This window comes from Miniopterus schreibersii (genome assembly GCF_964146895.1).
Source record: "Miniopterus schreibersii genome assembly, chromosome: 11".
NCBI classification, from domain to species: Eukaryota; Metazoa; Chordata; class Mammalia; order Chiroptera; family Miniopteridae; genus Miniopterus; species Miniopterus schreibersii.
Window position 1 is genome coordinate 17,167,427 of NC_138111.1, and position 15,851 is coordinate 17,183,277.

The window sequence follows — 15,851 nt, forward strand, 5'->3', positions numbered from 1 at the left end:
TTTCTATTAGTAAGAAGGATCTATGGAGAGCTGGCTTTAGATTATTGGGTTTCATTTTTGCTATTTTTAAGCCTGCTTTGTTTCATTATTTCCTTTTTATTGTATTGCAAATACACACATTACGTTGGCCTACTCTTACTCTTAGCTCACCAAGACAGCTCTCCAAGGGCAAAGACTCTCTCTTCCACCCAGTGCTTCGCAAGTGCCCGGTGCTGTCTGGCATTTCCCCCATATTATATGAATGAGTGATTAAAGAAGTGACATCTATAAACATCTCGCCAAAGATGAGCTGTTCATCTGGGGAAGCTTACCTTCCCAAGCTATAATGAGGCTGAAATAGGGCCTGAAATGTTTCTTATTTCCAGCTATCTCTCAACAGGCATTTTATTATCTTCCTGTAGGGAGTTCTTTCTCTTTGATGTGTTCAACTTACTGGTGTTAGGTCTTTATCAGTTTTTAGCATCGTTGAGTTCTTTAACAAATAGATTCATGCAAATGAAGAGTTTGGTGATGAGATTGTGAATTTGTGAGAAAGGTGTCTTTATAGTGAACCTCTGGGTGTTCACTCAGGGTTTCATCTGTGGTTGTTTTAGATCTACTCTAGGTTCCATAATTCCAATTAAAGCCAGTAAACGTCCTGCAATATATTTCCTAGCAAACAGGAGGGCTTTTGAATCACCTGTTATTTTAGACAACCTGTTGCCTTATTTATTGCCATAAGAGTTGATGTCTGACGGAATGACTCAATCACAGAGTTCAGTGCGAGCTCCCTCAAGAGATTTACAGTCTCATTGAGCATATGAAAAATTCACAGTTCAAAACAGTATGTGTCAAAATAGTTACACAAGTAAAAATATTAAAGAAGAGAAAAATCAGTGGGCTTGAAGTTATCAGCAAAGGTTTCAATATGTAGGTAGAACTTAACCTGGGGCTTAAATATGAAAATGACTAGCTCGGAAGAAAAATGGGAGGTGGAGCCACATAATGACCTGAGGTCAAGCAAAGTGGCAGAAATACATGATGCAGACACTCTATGAGGAACAGTGGTGGCTGGAGCCAAAAACACAGTCAGATCGTATTTACATGTTTTCATGGACATCTTCAGAATGGTTAAGTATTCATTAAATAACTGCGTGAATTGTTTTATCCCAGCTGTTTGCCAGTCTCCCTGCCTAAATGGTGGAAAATGTGTAAGACCAAACCGATGCCATTGTCTCTCAGCTTGGACTGGGCATGACTGTTCCAGGTAAGACAATCAAAGACTAATGTTTACCTATAACATAAAGAGATCAAAACTCAAATTAAGTTGTTCAAGAACCAGAAGGAATCTCTACTGTGAGTGTGAGCATTTTGTGTCTGAAAATAGCCATTTTGAGATACACTCTCTAAATTTGAACTAAAGCCAATGCAAAGAAATATTAGTTAAGGATTGACAAATAAAACAATGATATCTCAAAAATAAATAATCCTGTGTGACTTTAGCAGCACATATACTAAAATTGGAATAGTACAGAGCAGATTTGCTTGACCCCTACACAAAATGACACAGAAATCTGTGAAGCATTCCATATTTTTCCACAAAAAAAGGGTAAACAAGTAAATTAACTGCCTTCTTGAATAAAAGATTTTATTCCTTATATTCATGGATGTAAAATAAATAATAAACTCAATACATTTTATTGACGTTCATCTGCATTCCTGGTTACAACAAAAATAGCATTGAAATTGATGATAAGAATTATTTATTTTTAAAGTCAAAATTTTAATTTATATTTGTAGTGTGTATATATATTCAGTATTTAATTGACTACAAGAAAATTTATGTAAATATATGTTCTGTCAATTAGTTCAGAAAGGTAGAAAGAGGAAGCAAAGGGAAATGAGGTCTCCTCTGCCCATTTTTTAATTGAATTGTGTTTTTTTTGTTTGTTGAGCTGTATGGTTTCTTTATTTATTTTGGATATTAACTCCTTATCAGATATACGATTTGCAAACATTTTCTCCCATTCAGTAGGTTGCCTTTTCATTTTGTTGGTTTCCTTTGTTGTACAGAAACTTTTCAGTTTGATGTAGTCCCACTTGTTGATTTTTGCTTGTGTTGCCTTTACTTTTGGTGTCAAATCCAAAAAATTATTGCCAAGATCAATGCCAAGGAGATTACCGCCTATGTTTTCTTCTAGAATCTTATGGTTTCAGATTTTACATTCAAGTCTTTAATTCATTTTGAGTTAATTTTTGTGTATGGTATAATATAGTTTCATTCCTTTGCACATGGCTGTCCAGTTTTCCCAACCACATTTATTGAAGAGACTCTCTTTTCCCCACTGTAAATTCTTGGCTCCTTTGTCATAAATTAATCAACCATGTATGCATCAGTTTATTTCTGGGTTCTCTCTTCTATTTCATTGATCTATGTGTGTGCTTTTATGCCAGTGCTATACTGTTTGATTACTATAACTTTGTAATATAGTTTGAAATCAGGAGCATGATGCCTCCAGCTTTGTTCTTTCTTCTTTCTCAAGATTTTTTTAAACCTCAGGAAATGTCAGATATATTGCATCATACCTTGGATAAAATATTTTCAATATTAAAACATTGTCTTCACAAATATCACAATGTTGGAATATTACCAGCTCTATTTTAAGACTTTCAATATACATCATTGCATTACATCACTTAGATTTGTAAAATGTACATTTACTTCCATCTTATACGAATCATTAAGAACAAAGGGCTATTTCCATATTCATTTATAAAATTGGGTAATTCAGTTAACTGAAAACAATTCTTATTTTTCATTTCCTTTTATTTTATTTTGATTGGAATGTCACAGTCAACTTGCAAAGACAAAAATCTATTTAAATACAAACTTAATTAACAAAAAAGTCTGTCTTATGCCAATGAATTTCCTCATATCATCTCAAGCATATGCCATCTTTGCAAAGAAGAAATTAAATTGAGCCCTAAAGAGCAAACTTGGATTGTACAAGTATATTTAGAAGCTTCCAAGATAAAGAAGATACTTTCACCTGAGAGCAGAGTTGAAAGAATGTCAAAAAATGAGATTCAAACTGGAATGGATTTCTGGGGGAAATGAGAGAAAAGAAGGGGAGGGGGGAGATAAAAGGAATAAGAATGACAGTGACCCAAAAAGGAATATTCTTATAATTTTAGACTTTATATTTTAATTCCTTCAAACAGATAAGAAAAGGATACCCAGAGGTCCTGTGGTTCCCTAACATCAAAATACTCCTAAAACAGTCTTTCTTGACAAGAAGGGTGGTTATTAGCTTATGTGAAAATACTGTCTAATAAAGAGAACAAAATTATGTTTTTATGCAAAAGTTTGATAAAGGAATCCAAAAAATATGGCGAATTAAGCTGAGAAGTGTATCCCACATTCAAGGAAAGATCAACTTCAGCCCAGGCACCTGGGCAGTCCATGCCCACCCCCACCAGTGATACTGTGATCCATTGTTCTAGAAGATCCAAATTAGTTAGGACCTCTAACTGCAACTACAGCATCAGCAAAGAAAGGAATTTGTTATCACAATAGAGGGGCCTCGCATGGAACCCAGATACACGGGATGACCGAGCAGCAGGAGGGTCAGACCGAGGACTCGAAAGCCACCTGAAGCCTCTCCACCTCCTGTCTCGCCTTCTCTCTCCAGCGCCCACTCCGTCCTTTGTCTCGCTGCAGAGTGGTTTTCTCTGGTGTTCAGTTCACATGAAATGACAGAGCTGCTTGCAGCTCCCGCATTTTACATGTCGCACCACAGTATCCACAGGAACACTGTGCTGACCCCATTTAAAAACCCAGAACTGACTCGTCCAAATGGATCAGTCAGCTGTGGTCCGAGGCTGGGCTATGTTGTGAAGTCATTTTGTCAAAGCTTGTGCCTCACCTTTGGCTAAAGGGGAGAGAAGGCTGAGAATTCCCCGAAGAAAGAAAGGTAGAATATTCCCCAAAACCGGAGAGGGAGAATGCTTTTCTGAGAAATCAAAATAATAAATGTTTACAAATCATTTTTTATTTTCTTCCATGAGATTGAGTCCTTAAAAGATGGTGTCCCTTATACTTAGCACGGGCACAAAAATGAATGCTCAGTAACTGCTTGTTGGCAGAGGGAGCAATTTCTGGGCATCTGTGACAGCTGGTGAAGAAATGCCCCGGAGCGTTCCTTAAATCCCTCGACAGGCATGGATAGGACTGACCTGGTATTGTTCCCAGGTAGTGCATCCTTAAGAAAGGGATTGCGTTTCCCCTGATGTCTATGTGCCTCTTCGGAAAACTGATCCTAAAAAAATACCTTAAATAAAAATTACAGACTGTTAATGCTGTAAGAGACCTTCGGGTTCATGAAGTCCAAACCCCTCATTTTACAGATGGGAGGATTATCAGACAGGGAACAAGTGACAGAGCCAGAACTAAAACCCAGGTCTGGATCCTCAGATCTTTTCGCGCGTGTTCTCCATGCCCCTTAGTTGTCTCAAGGAATGACTCCCATCTGTACAAACAAGGCTGTGCATGGATAATGCCAGGTCTCTGAGACTTTTAATCCTATTTTAATCATCCCCCAAAGGGCTATTACTTCTTCAGTTCAGTCTTTTCTGTTGAATCTCTTTGTTTTTTGTTCCAGGAAAAGGAGAACTGGGTTTTAACCAGTGCACAACCAGCCAGCTCTCCTAGGAGCAGGATCATCTCTCCCTGGTAGTCCTGGGCCTCCTGGAACTTACGCAAAGAAATTCCAACACGGTGCTGGGTCTCGTTTTGTTTAGTATACTTGTTATTTGGGGTTTCCCTTTTTATTTTGTGTTATATTTTGTTATTCCTTGTGACATACTTTCTTACATGTTTCCATTTTTTAAATATACCTGTATTTTCTATATAAAAATATATTAAATAGATGCTGCTCCGCTCTCACAAAATGTACATACTCTGCTGTCTATTGGGAAAGGTCCTGGTGCACATTTTTATTCAGTTACTTAAAATGATGTTTCAATTAAAGTATATTTTGCTACTAAATAATATTTTGCTGGATACTGCCATTTTTTGAGGTGGCCACGGAACGACGAAGAGGATTCATGGTTTCTGTCTGTGCTCCTGGCGTAAAACAGAATCGCATGCAGTGTACTGAGAAATTACGATAAAGGAGACACCTTCATTCTGGTTCCATCTTCTTTACAGTATGTGTAACAATGAACGTTTCCTTTTATTTAATCAGAGGATAATTATTGGATCTACTATGCTCCAAAAGGAATGCTGTCCTGGTGCTGCGGGCAGCCTGGCTAAGCTGTTTGCCAACACTCGGAAAGCCATAGGCATCAACTTAGAGGATGGGGGAAAGCATCATGCCCATGGCTCACAAAAATAAAGTGCCCCCCTTCCTTCTCATGTCTGGAATAAAAATGCTAGAGCTGGAAGATTAACCAAGAGCCCTTTCTGGGTCATAATCCCACAACTCACTGCTTTGGGAGAGAGGTAATAGCAATCGGAGGACAGGAAAAGGGAGGGGAAAATGCAAGTGGGACAAGTTCCCCAGAACTGTGTTCCTGGTCCCACCTGCAAAAAAGAATTGGGGCCACTCAAGGCAGAGCTGAGCGCCCCCTCAGTCCCACTGCTCCACCTACCTCCTTCACTGCTTCTATGGTAAAGACTTCCCCGAACTTCTGGAAGATGTAGCCAAATACTAGATTTTGTTTAAAATAGGAAAACCACGATCAGCTCATCTCCACCCTCTGGGAGAGCTACTCCCACACAGGGTGCAAGGTGCACTGTAACACCGGGAAGAAATAAACGGTGAGAAAGATCTTGATTGTCCATGTGGTTCCCGCCACTGCCCCGAACTCCCCTCAGTTACTGACGACCGCTCCGGACGTTCGCTCTCTTGACCGACCTTCATGCCCATGAGCATACCTTTTATTTGATTTACTTATAGTCTATCAGCTTCCAAACCATGTTGCTTTTTTTCATTTATAATCATAAAATTATAAAACAAATCTCAAAATCCAAGCAATAGAAAGATGGTACCAGAAATTTCAAGCTCAGGAAAGCTACTGCAATTGAAAACAAAACTCAGTTCTGAAAGTGTACCTACCAAGTAGAACTTGTATTGGATTACTTCAAATAGATTAAAAGATCCGTATTTCACAGTAAGTCAAATTAGTTGTGTTATGTAGACAGTACAAGGAAATAAAGCACCATCCAAGTGACGTTTGCAAATGATATGAGGGTCTACAGATCTAGAAATGTGAGTCACTAGAGTTGCTGAAGACTGTTATTATTTTAAATCTTAAGTACAGGTATATTCACAGTGAATTCTTAAATTTCTAAAAACGAAGTAAGAGTGTCCAGCATACTAAAGCATGTCAGTTTCAAACCAACTATGATCAGTCCTACAGTGAACTGTTAAATGCTTTTTTTAAAATCAGAAATAAAGGGAAAAGGGTGTCCCCTTCTGATTTTAAACATCATTCATGGCTCAGCAGTCAAGCATCGACCTAGGAGTCAGGAGATTGTGATTCTATTCCCAGTCAGGGCACATGCCCGGGTTGCGGGCTCGATCCCCAGTTGGGGATGTGCAGGAGGCAGCCAATCAATGACTCTCTCATCATTGATGTTTCTATCTCTCTCTCACTCTCCCATCCTCTCTCTGAAGTCAAAATATAGATATAGATATATATTTTTTTAAATCATTCTGTGAGTTCCAGCCAAAGCCATAGTACATAAATTTATAAAATAAGTAAAGGGTATAAAATGAGAAAATTAAGAGTCAGAGTTTTCATTTTGGCAGAATATATGATGATATTCCCTGTAAGGAATAAAAATTTTAAAAAATGCAAGAACTGGAAGATTAAGAGAGAGCCCTTTCTGGGTCATAATCCCACAACTCACTGCTTTTAGAAACACTGAATTCAGTAAACTGGGTGTTTACGTGATAAATAAAGGAAAACAAAGAGCTTTTCTTCATGTTACTTATAAGTAGAAAATATAGTGAAAAAGATCCTATTCACAGTACCAATAATATATATGTATTATATAAATAAGATGTGGTCACAAGGAAGAACACTATAAAATTACATCTATAAATCTATAAACATTTATAAATGCCCAAATAATGAGAAGCATTCCATTTCGTGGACAAGAGAACAACATGTCTTAAAGATATTGATTTTTCCCAAGTAAACTTATAGCCCTAATGTAATTCCAATAACACTTGCCATATTGGATTTTTTGGGGAGGGGGAAGAGCAGAGAGTAGCATGACCAAATTATGTATTCTAGTAACAGAAATAAATTCAAGGTGGATTGGAGAGTTAAATATCAATATTTAATATTTTTATGGTTTTAAACCATAAAAATGTTTTTTTAGAATTTTTCTCAAGAATTTGAAGGCTTAAAAAAATCTTCTAAACCTACAAGAGGAGCAGATTTTATAGCATAAGTACATAGAAAGTCTGGATGTCATTCAAAAAATCATAATCAAAATGTAAAGGCACATTTTATGATAGACCAAAGAATAATTTTTATTATAATGTCCATATTCTATAAATTAAAAAGCATTTATGGAACTCAAGAACACAGACAACTCACCAAAGAAATGCAATAAATTGATAGGTATGTGAGAAAATGTTCGACCTCATAAATACAGTATGCAAATGCAAACAACAATGAGAAATCATTTTATCAGATTAACACTGACTTATTTTTAATGTTAATGAACAATGCTGGCAAATGTGGAATGAAATAGGAAAGTTTATATGCTGTCAGTGAAAGTGTAAATTGGTATGATTTTAGAAAGCACTTTGACAATATGTATCCTTGTAAGTATTTTTATATGCCGTGAGCTAATATAAAGCAAGTTTTAGGCATAATAAAGTTCATCATAGCATTGTTATTGGTGAAAATGTGGGTATGGATGAAAGCTCGGACAATAAAGAATTCTAAACTACGCTACCTTAAAGCACATTTCTGAATCACATATCATGTGGCCTTCAAAGATAACGCAACAACATGGGAAATGCATGTGGTATAAAGTTAAATAAGGGGAGGAAAGGAAGATAAAGGATTTTTCATACTCAGATGATTAAAAATCTACAAAAAATAATGCATAATGAAGATAAGAAAAATGCCCAAGGTCACAGAATTATAAGTATTGAAACTTATATTAAAACTCACATCTTGTCATGGTCTTGAACTTCCATAGGAAATTCAAATTTATACCATCTTTCTTCAGAACAACTGGCAGCGTGTATCAAAAGCTTTAAAAGTATGTTTGTGTACCTTTTACTTCCATAATTCTTGCCTGAGAAGCAATCCCATAAGAAAAAAATCTGATTTAGAGGAAAATATTTATGCACACAAGAAAATTATCACAGCATTTTTAATATTAAAAATCAGTAACATCTTCCGTGACTAAAAGTCCTGGAACTGGTTATAGAATTCATGGTATATTTATAGAATTAACTATTAGGAAGCCATTAAATCTTACATTTACAAGGAGTTTTAATAACATTATAGCATAATGTTCAGTGGAAACAGTATGAACATACTTGCTATTATCAAAAAGACCACGAAGCAATGAAAATAGTATATAAAATGTGTCTATAGTGGGCTCTAATTGCCGAGAATATGCATATGCAGTCTGAATAGAAATTTGCCAAACTTTGTTAATTTTCTTAAGATATAGAACTATGGGTGATTTTTATCACTTATCCAAATTTTTCATTTATTTCTGACTTATTTTCAATGAAAATAAATTATTTTTTATATTCATAAATGTACTTTCATATTTATAAAAAGTAATCTTTAGCTCATTATAATTAATTGAAATAAAAGCCCCCCTTCATGTATCTCCCATCTTTCTGTTCACCCAAATCAGTCTGGCGCATGCACTGGCACGTATTGTGTAAGTTTAACAATCTTGCCTCTAGTTACATAGTTTTGTTTAAAGACTCCTTCAGGAATCTTTAGAAAAGAGTTTAAGTCAAGATGAGTATTAGTTCAGTGTAGAAGTGGAAGCTGCGACCAAGAGGACACATCAATCAATTCTGAGTCACTGGCATATACACAGGAGGAAAATATTTGCTGATGATCAGAGTAAGGAATTTAACAAATTACGGGAACCGTCAGTGTATTTTTACAGTATATCCTTGTGCTTTCTGCTGCAGGTGAACATAAAAGGTGGACACTTACCGTATCGAATTTACTGGCCACATTCCATCGGAATTACTTCCTTACGTTTCCTTAACAGCCCACGGAGCAGCAGTTGTTTGGGCTTTTTTAGGGATTAGAGCTACTTACTCATGCTCCCCTCCTAACTCTGATCTTAAGGCAGTAACAACAACTTCAGGTCTTTATATTCGTTTCCCCCTAATTCTCTTAACAATCAGCCATTCAAGGTAACCTGGGCCCAGCGTGTAGACTTGGATGGAACCTGAGAGAAATGGACTGTCTGGGAAATAACGAAAAGCTGCCGACGCGTAGTGAGGGCCGCACTGCCTGTGGCCGGCGCGGCTCCCTCGCGCCCCTGGCTGCCGGGACCTGCAGGCGCGGCCACTGAGCATGCAGGAGCCTCGGCAGGATGTTTCTGGGTGTTGAGTGTGTGAAAGAAGCCAAGTTACTTTAGAGAGACTCACGTCGATCTAGGCTATTTGGGTGTCTGTAGGAGACTCCTGTCCTCCTTAGGGGAAATGCTGATCACACGCATTCCTCATAGGAACCATTTCCAGTATTCTCTCCACCCTGCTAAGTCCTGACCTGTCTGGTACCCACCCGATCCTCGCCCTCCTGAATCACGAAGATCCCGCCTTTCATTGTGCCCACTGGACCTTTCACTTTCCCAGCCAAGAGCTCAAGCTAGTTTATGCTCCCAGAAGTTAAAAGTGTATCTGATCAGCAAGTGCAATGAAGAGTGCAAACTGACAGACTAGAAAAACCTGAAAGGATGGATCATGGTGAAGACCACGAAAGTAGCAAAAAATACCTGCGTGCATCTCTCAATTACACTACATTTTTTCTCCAAGACTCTCGATCTTTTATTGAGAATCTTACAAACTATATAGTCAAGGGGACATTGTTCCAAACTCTTTATTGCACACCTTATAATTTGTATTTTATTTATGTAATTTAAAATTATTTTCTCCTACATTGTCGCATAACGTTGTGAGAATTGGAAGTTATGTGGATGCCTGACATCGACCAACGGCTGAATGAATGCTGGTGTCCCTCCTGCTCAGCTCTTCTCCAACCCGTCTGCATTAATTCCTCAAAGCTCTCACTCTACGTTTAAGAAAACTGAGGTATAAAGGAGCAATATCTCCAAGATCCAGAAGTTACTTTCCCAACACCTGAAGTCCAAGGCGAGGGTTCAGAGTTATCAGCCACAGCACACTTTCTAGAGCTCAAACCCTAGCGAGAATGTGGCGGGCATTTTCAACCCCAGGTGAGCTTTATAACTGGTAGTTTATTACTACCGCCTATATTTCTGATGTTTGCAAAAGAAAGTGTTTCTAATCACAAGGCAACTTTGTTTTTTGTAAGTCCCACCAAATAACTTCAGGCTACCTTTAAAGGACAACCCAAAATGATCCGTGAGTCATAATTGCAACATTGAGAGGACCTCGCGATGATTAATGCCTTTCAGTCCTCTGAATGCCCACACTCTCATGCGCAAGTCCCTTCCTTCACGCATGGCACCTGCCTCTACCCGCAGTTCTCACCTAACCCCGCCATCCTGATACCATCCCCACACTTTTCTTTCTACCATGTGTTCTTGAGTTTTCAGATGCTGCTGACTTTATTCTAACCCCCCTCCCATTTCCACCCAAAGGCCAACTTATATAAAACACAGAGAAAGTGAACTCTGCCCCTTCTCATTCCAAGATTCCTTCTGGTCAGCAGTGCCACTGAGCACAGGCAAACCAATATGGATATTCAACAACCGGATGCATGCAACCCTGTGTGTGTGATGTACTGAGATTCAGAAGCAGCAGCAGCGGTTTAGTTATTAAATATATCCAGAAGCTCTCTTACACACACACACACACACACACACCCCACACACACTCCTTTTCAGTCCTATCAAAATAGTTTGTGACCTTGATCTTAAGCCACTGCCCAGCTTGCTACCCTTGAACCTTAAGTAGACCCAAAAATACAGAATGGAACCCAGAAGCCTGTAACAAGTTGGTATAAAAATATACTTTAATAGGGTAGACTCTTGGGTGCTAAGATGTCTCCTACTAGAGTAAAAGGTAGAACAGACTCTGAGCTCTGGTTGATTTCTCACTGCACAGGCTGCCAGGATGATTAAAATTTGATAACCCAGCAAATGGAACAAGGGAGGCGACAGGAAGGCACACCCACTCATTTGTATTCTTGATCTCAGATACATCATTAGTACGACAACTATTTTGCTAGTTGTATAGTGAGCTGAAGGAAAAACAAAGCCACCCAAGTCACAGTCATCTTCCCTCGTCTTAATAGCAGGACGAGCCTCTGGGGCCTGGTCAAGCTGAACGTCTCAGCTGGCTGAGCTCCAGGTCTAGTTGAACTTCTGGTCTACCATCATAAACCCCTTCTAACCACACCCAAGAACTTCCCCCAAGGTAAAGCAAACCAGAAGTTCTGCTTCAGACTATGTTTCTTTAACATGCTTTATATTTTAATACAATTTTAATAAAGTCCCTATAATTTGAAGATTTAGGACCAAGACAACCAGGAGTGAAGTGCACACGGTGCAAACAAGAATGGGACGTTGAACTCTACAGATTCCTCTTGTTCCTTGACCCCTCTCTTATAGTTAAAATTTTACAAACCATCTCAAACAGTTCTGCCCGGTTTCTCTCCTAATTTCGCCTCGGTGGTCCCAAGCCTCTTTCACTAAAGAAGGTACAAAATGGAGATACCTGCACTGACAAGCGCGTGGAACTGGAGTTGAAGAGCACTGTTATCCTTGGTGTGTTGTGCGCCATGCTATCCGTTTTCCAAGACAATCAAGGTTTCTGTACCCAACCACCCAGTGCCTCTGCTACCAGCACGACCCCAGTGACCGTCTCCACTTAGTTCCACTGGCTTGGTGTTCAGGATTCCGACCCAGCTATTAAAATAAGGCCTTGAGGATAAATAAGGTCCTAACCAGAGTTGCCTCAACATACCCTGAGATATAGTAGTGTCAAGGTAGCAGTTGAAATTAGACTTAAACATAAACCATAATATTCAACAGAGTTAAGATATTCAACATGTGTCATTCATCCAGAACCTATTTTTTTTCTATTTTAACACCTTTGAAATAGGAATGCATTTTACAATGTCATGGCATGGTAGAATCATCAATTTAATGATATATCTTATTGTCATAGTATCTCAGATTTGACAGGAAATGACCGAATGAAACCTTCTGGGTCTGGCATTGTATCTGTACAGTATTTGACATATGAAAATTTATAAGCTTAGATGAAATACTGGCCCGAGGCTCTAGAAGTAGCCTCTAGATCTGTGGAAAGCCTTCTTGAGTCTCCATGCTTTCTACACCCTGCTGTTTCTAATAAAAAAGAAACCTCAAGATACAGGGAAAACCCTGAAACCTTTGAAACCCTGGCCTTTGATTTGAGAAAAGCGCTTTCCTAAGCATTGCTGTTTTTGTTTGTATGAGTCACTGTGGAATGCCCCCTAGATCCCAACCCTCCTCCCAACTCTGTTTGATTTTCCTAATCGGCGAGTGGAGACTGTGGGAAAAAGGAATTGGCAAAACCTAGCTGTTTCTCCCTAAGATGCCTCTTATAACAGAGTTATGCCCTTCCGCACACTTAAACTCCCTACTCCACCCATTATCAGCCTTGTCATCAAGTTCCCTGGTGATTCACATAAGCATGCGCTGGAGGGCCTGTCCTTTGGCAGCATATTGGGACAGCACCCCTAAACCCTGACTTTGTCTCTGGATTGTTGATATGATCAGTTTCCTCTTTTTGCTGGTATGCTGACTTTCAGCTTCATATTTCTCTCTCCAGGAAATGTGCCTTTGCCCAAAGCAGCTTCTGCAGTAACAATCCCAACTAGCCAGTCCCCTTGACAGCTCAACTCTGCCAGGTGTTTGTCACCAGAAGTGAAAGAAGCCTTAGAAAAGTGAAGAGTTTTAGGGGACAGTGACTCTCTTGATTTTCAGATTTTATAAATGAAGCTCAGGACTGAGGAACGTACCAGGAGTGACGCCATTAGGAATACAGTGAAGAAGAGAAGCTTGGCCACTGCCCCCAGCCCTTCCTCCAGGGAGTAGGTTTAGATTCTTTCCAACTGCAGTCCCAAGAAGAGCAGATAAATTGCAACACTGAATAGGTATTGTCTGTCCTCTTTGTAATCTTCCTAGGATCCAATAAAGGGGTATGGGAATGTACTAGACATCACGATTACAGTCCAGAGAGTTGTGGCCTATAGGTGCAGCAATGTGGTTGGAAAATGGAGCTCGAAAGTCCACTTGTGTGTGACTTTATTTAAGATCAGGAAAGAATCAGTTGTCCACATCAAAGAGGGGAGGGCATGTGGAAAAGGTCAAAGCCACGCACTATGTCCTTGGCATCCTCATGCAACCAGGCGCTAGATTCCTCATCTTTGACCCCTGAAATTCCTTCTCCATTTGGGGATCTTCCCTGGCTAAATAGATTTATCATCTGTTCTTTAGAGTAAAATGATACGGCATTGACTTAGGGATGCATTGTCCTCTCCATGCCATTGAACATCTTGGCTACCCTCCCTCTTGAGCAAAAGCATACAGATGGGGGGAAAAATTTAATAGTTTTGTCTCAAATAAAGGCTATAAAATCAAAAGGAATTGGACTTAGTGGTAGGAGGTGAGGATGCCTCTTAGTCTAATGGGCTGATCTTTGCTCTCTATAAAAGAGGAAAGTTTCCACGCCCAGACCTCATGATGTCCCTGCATACAAGCTCCCGGATACAGTGGAGCGAAATCCAATCTAAATCTTCCCTTCTCTCCTCTCCTCTCTCTCTCTTAACATTTAATCCCTCCAGACAGCTTCTAGCCCCAGCGGTGCTCAAACGTGAGCATGTAGCACAGTCACCTGGAGGGCCTGTTAGAACATACACATTCGGGCCCCACCTCTGGATATTCTGATTCAGTAGGTCCAGGGTGGGGCCTGAGAATTTGCACGTCCCGCAGTTCCCAGGCCACGCCGACAGTCACGCTGCTGGCCCGTGCTCCAGACGGCTCCCTGGTATGCCCGGGGCAGTGCTTCCCCAGAGCGGGAACCACCTGCAACCTCCTCACGCAGATTCTCAGCCACTGGATCCGGTGGAGCCTGAAGTCTGCATTTGTCAAGCTCCCAGGTGATGCCGAGGCCTGTGTCACCTAGAAGAGCAAGGTCTTGGCGCCGTGGCAAGAATTCACCCTTCACGTCCACGTGATGAAAGTCCTGCTTATAAATCCATCACCCGCCCTGTGTGCAGTTTCCTTCTCATGCTCCTTTCGTTCATTATTCTGTTGTTGCCCTTGTTCCTGTAGCTGCTGCTTTCTTTCTTTATTTTAAATTTTATTATATTTATTGGGGTGACATTGGTTAATAAAACATGTAGGTTTCACGTGTACAAGTCTGTCACCCAAAGTCAAGTCTCCTCCTATCGCCATATATTCAATCCCTTCACGCTCTTCTACCTGCCCACCCCCTTCCCTTCTGGTAACCACCACACTTGCCTGTTCCCTCCCTCCCTCCCTCCCTCCCTCCCTCCCTCCCTCCCTCCCTCCCTCCCTCCTTCCCTCCCCCCTCCCGTCCTTCCTTCCTTTCTCTTTCTCACTCCCCGTGGTGCTGATGGTCTGCAGAGCAGACTGAGCATCAAGCCTCCAGTAGGGGCCACAATTCTCTCCCTCTCCCCAGAGCGCTTTGGAGCAGCCCCCCCGGCCTTCCTCCCATGCACATCCTGACCACAAAGCTAAAGCCTAAACCTGCACCAGAAACAAAAAGAAAATGCCAGCAGGGAGTTTGGAGACAGAACAAACCGACCTCCTTAGGATCAGACTAGGAATGAGCTGGTTTCGTGCTGCTGGTTCCTGCCGCCCCTGCGGTGCCCGGGCCCCCGTGTGCCCCTGCGTGCCCGGGCCCCCGTGTGCCCCTGCGGTGCCCGGGCCCCCGTGTGCCCCTGCGTGCCCGGGTCCCCGTGTGCCCCTGCGGTGCCCGGGCCCCCGTGTGCCCCTGCGTGCCCGGGCCCCCGTGTGCCCCTGCGTGCCCGGGCCCCCGTGTGCCCCTGCGTGCCCGGGCCCCCGTGTGCCCCTGCGTGCCCGGGTCCCCGTGTGCCCCTGCGGTGCCCGGGCCCCCGTGTGCCCCTGCGTGCCCGGGCCCCCGTGTGCCCCTGCGTGCCCGGGCCCCCGTGTGCCCCTGCGTGCCCGGGCCCCCGTGTGCCCCTGCGTGCCCGGGCCCCCGTGTGCCCCTGCGGTGGTCTACAGGTATACAGAGGGCTGATTTTTTTCAGGCCTGTAAAAGTTTCCGCCTGGCTGCCTCCTGGGCTTCCTTCCCCCTGCTTCCCACCAGCTCTCTTTTCATCTCTTCCTCTCTCCCTTTGCTGCTTTTCCTCCCCCTCGGTTTTCTCTTGTCGATTTTTTCAAGATTTAAAATTTCCAAACCACACTCAGGATTCCACCCCGGAATTAATTTAAAAAAGCAAAAACAACACTCAACCCTGACTTCTCTGAAAGAGACTCCGCCCGGGTTCTTTGGAGCTTCCTGAGTCCCACAGTGGGGCCAGAAATGAGTCTAGGAAAATGCAGGTGAGTGCCTGTTGGGAAACAAAGGAGGCAGCCCGTGCAGAGGGAGGGCCTGGATGGTTCTTTTCTAGAAAACACCTGG

The 15,851-nt window shown here is 41.4% G+C and overlaps 1 protein-coding gene across 1 annotated transcript in view; it reads left to right on the forward strand.

Annotated features, from left to right (window-relative positions):
- Positions 1 to 5,805, forward strand: part of SVEP1 (sushi, von Willebrand factor type A, EGF and pentraxin domain containing 1) — a 128,282-nt gene extending 122,477 nt beyond the window's left edge. Inside the window, exons 47-48 of the mRNA XM_081152103.1 lie at positions 1,153 to 1,246; positions 4,641 to 5,805. Coding sequence (XP_081008229.1) covers positions 1,153 to 1,246; positions 4,641 to 4,662 — 116 coding nt within the window. The 3' untranslated portion in view covers positions 4,663 to 5,805. The remainder of the gene's footprint in view (positions 1 to 1,152; positions 1,247 to 4,640) is intronic.
- The last annotated feature ends 10,046 nt before the right edge of the window (positions 5,806 to 15,851 follow it).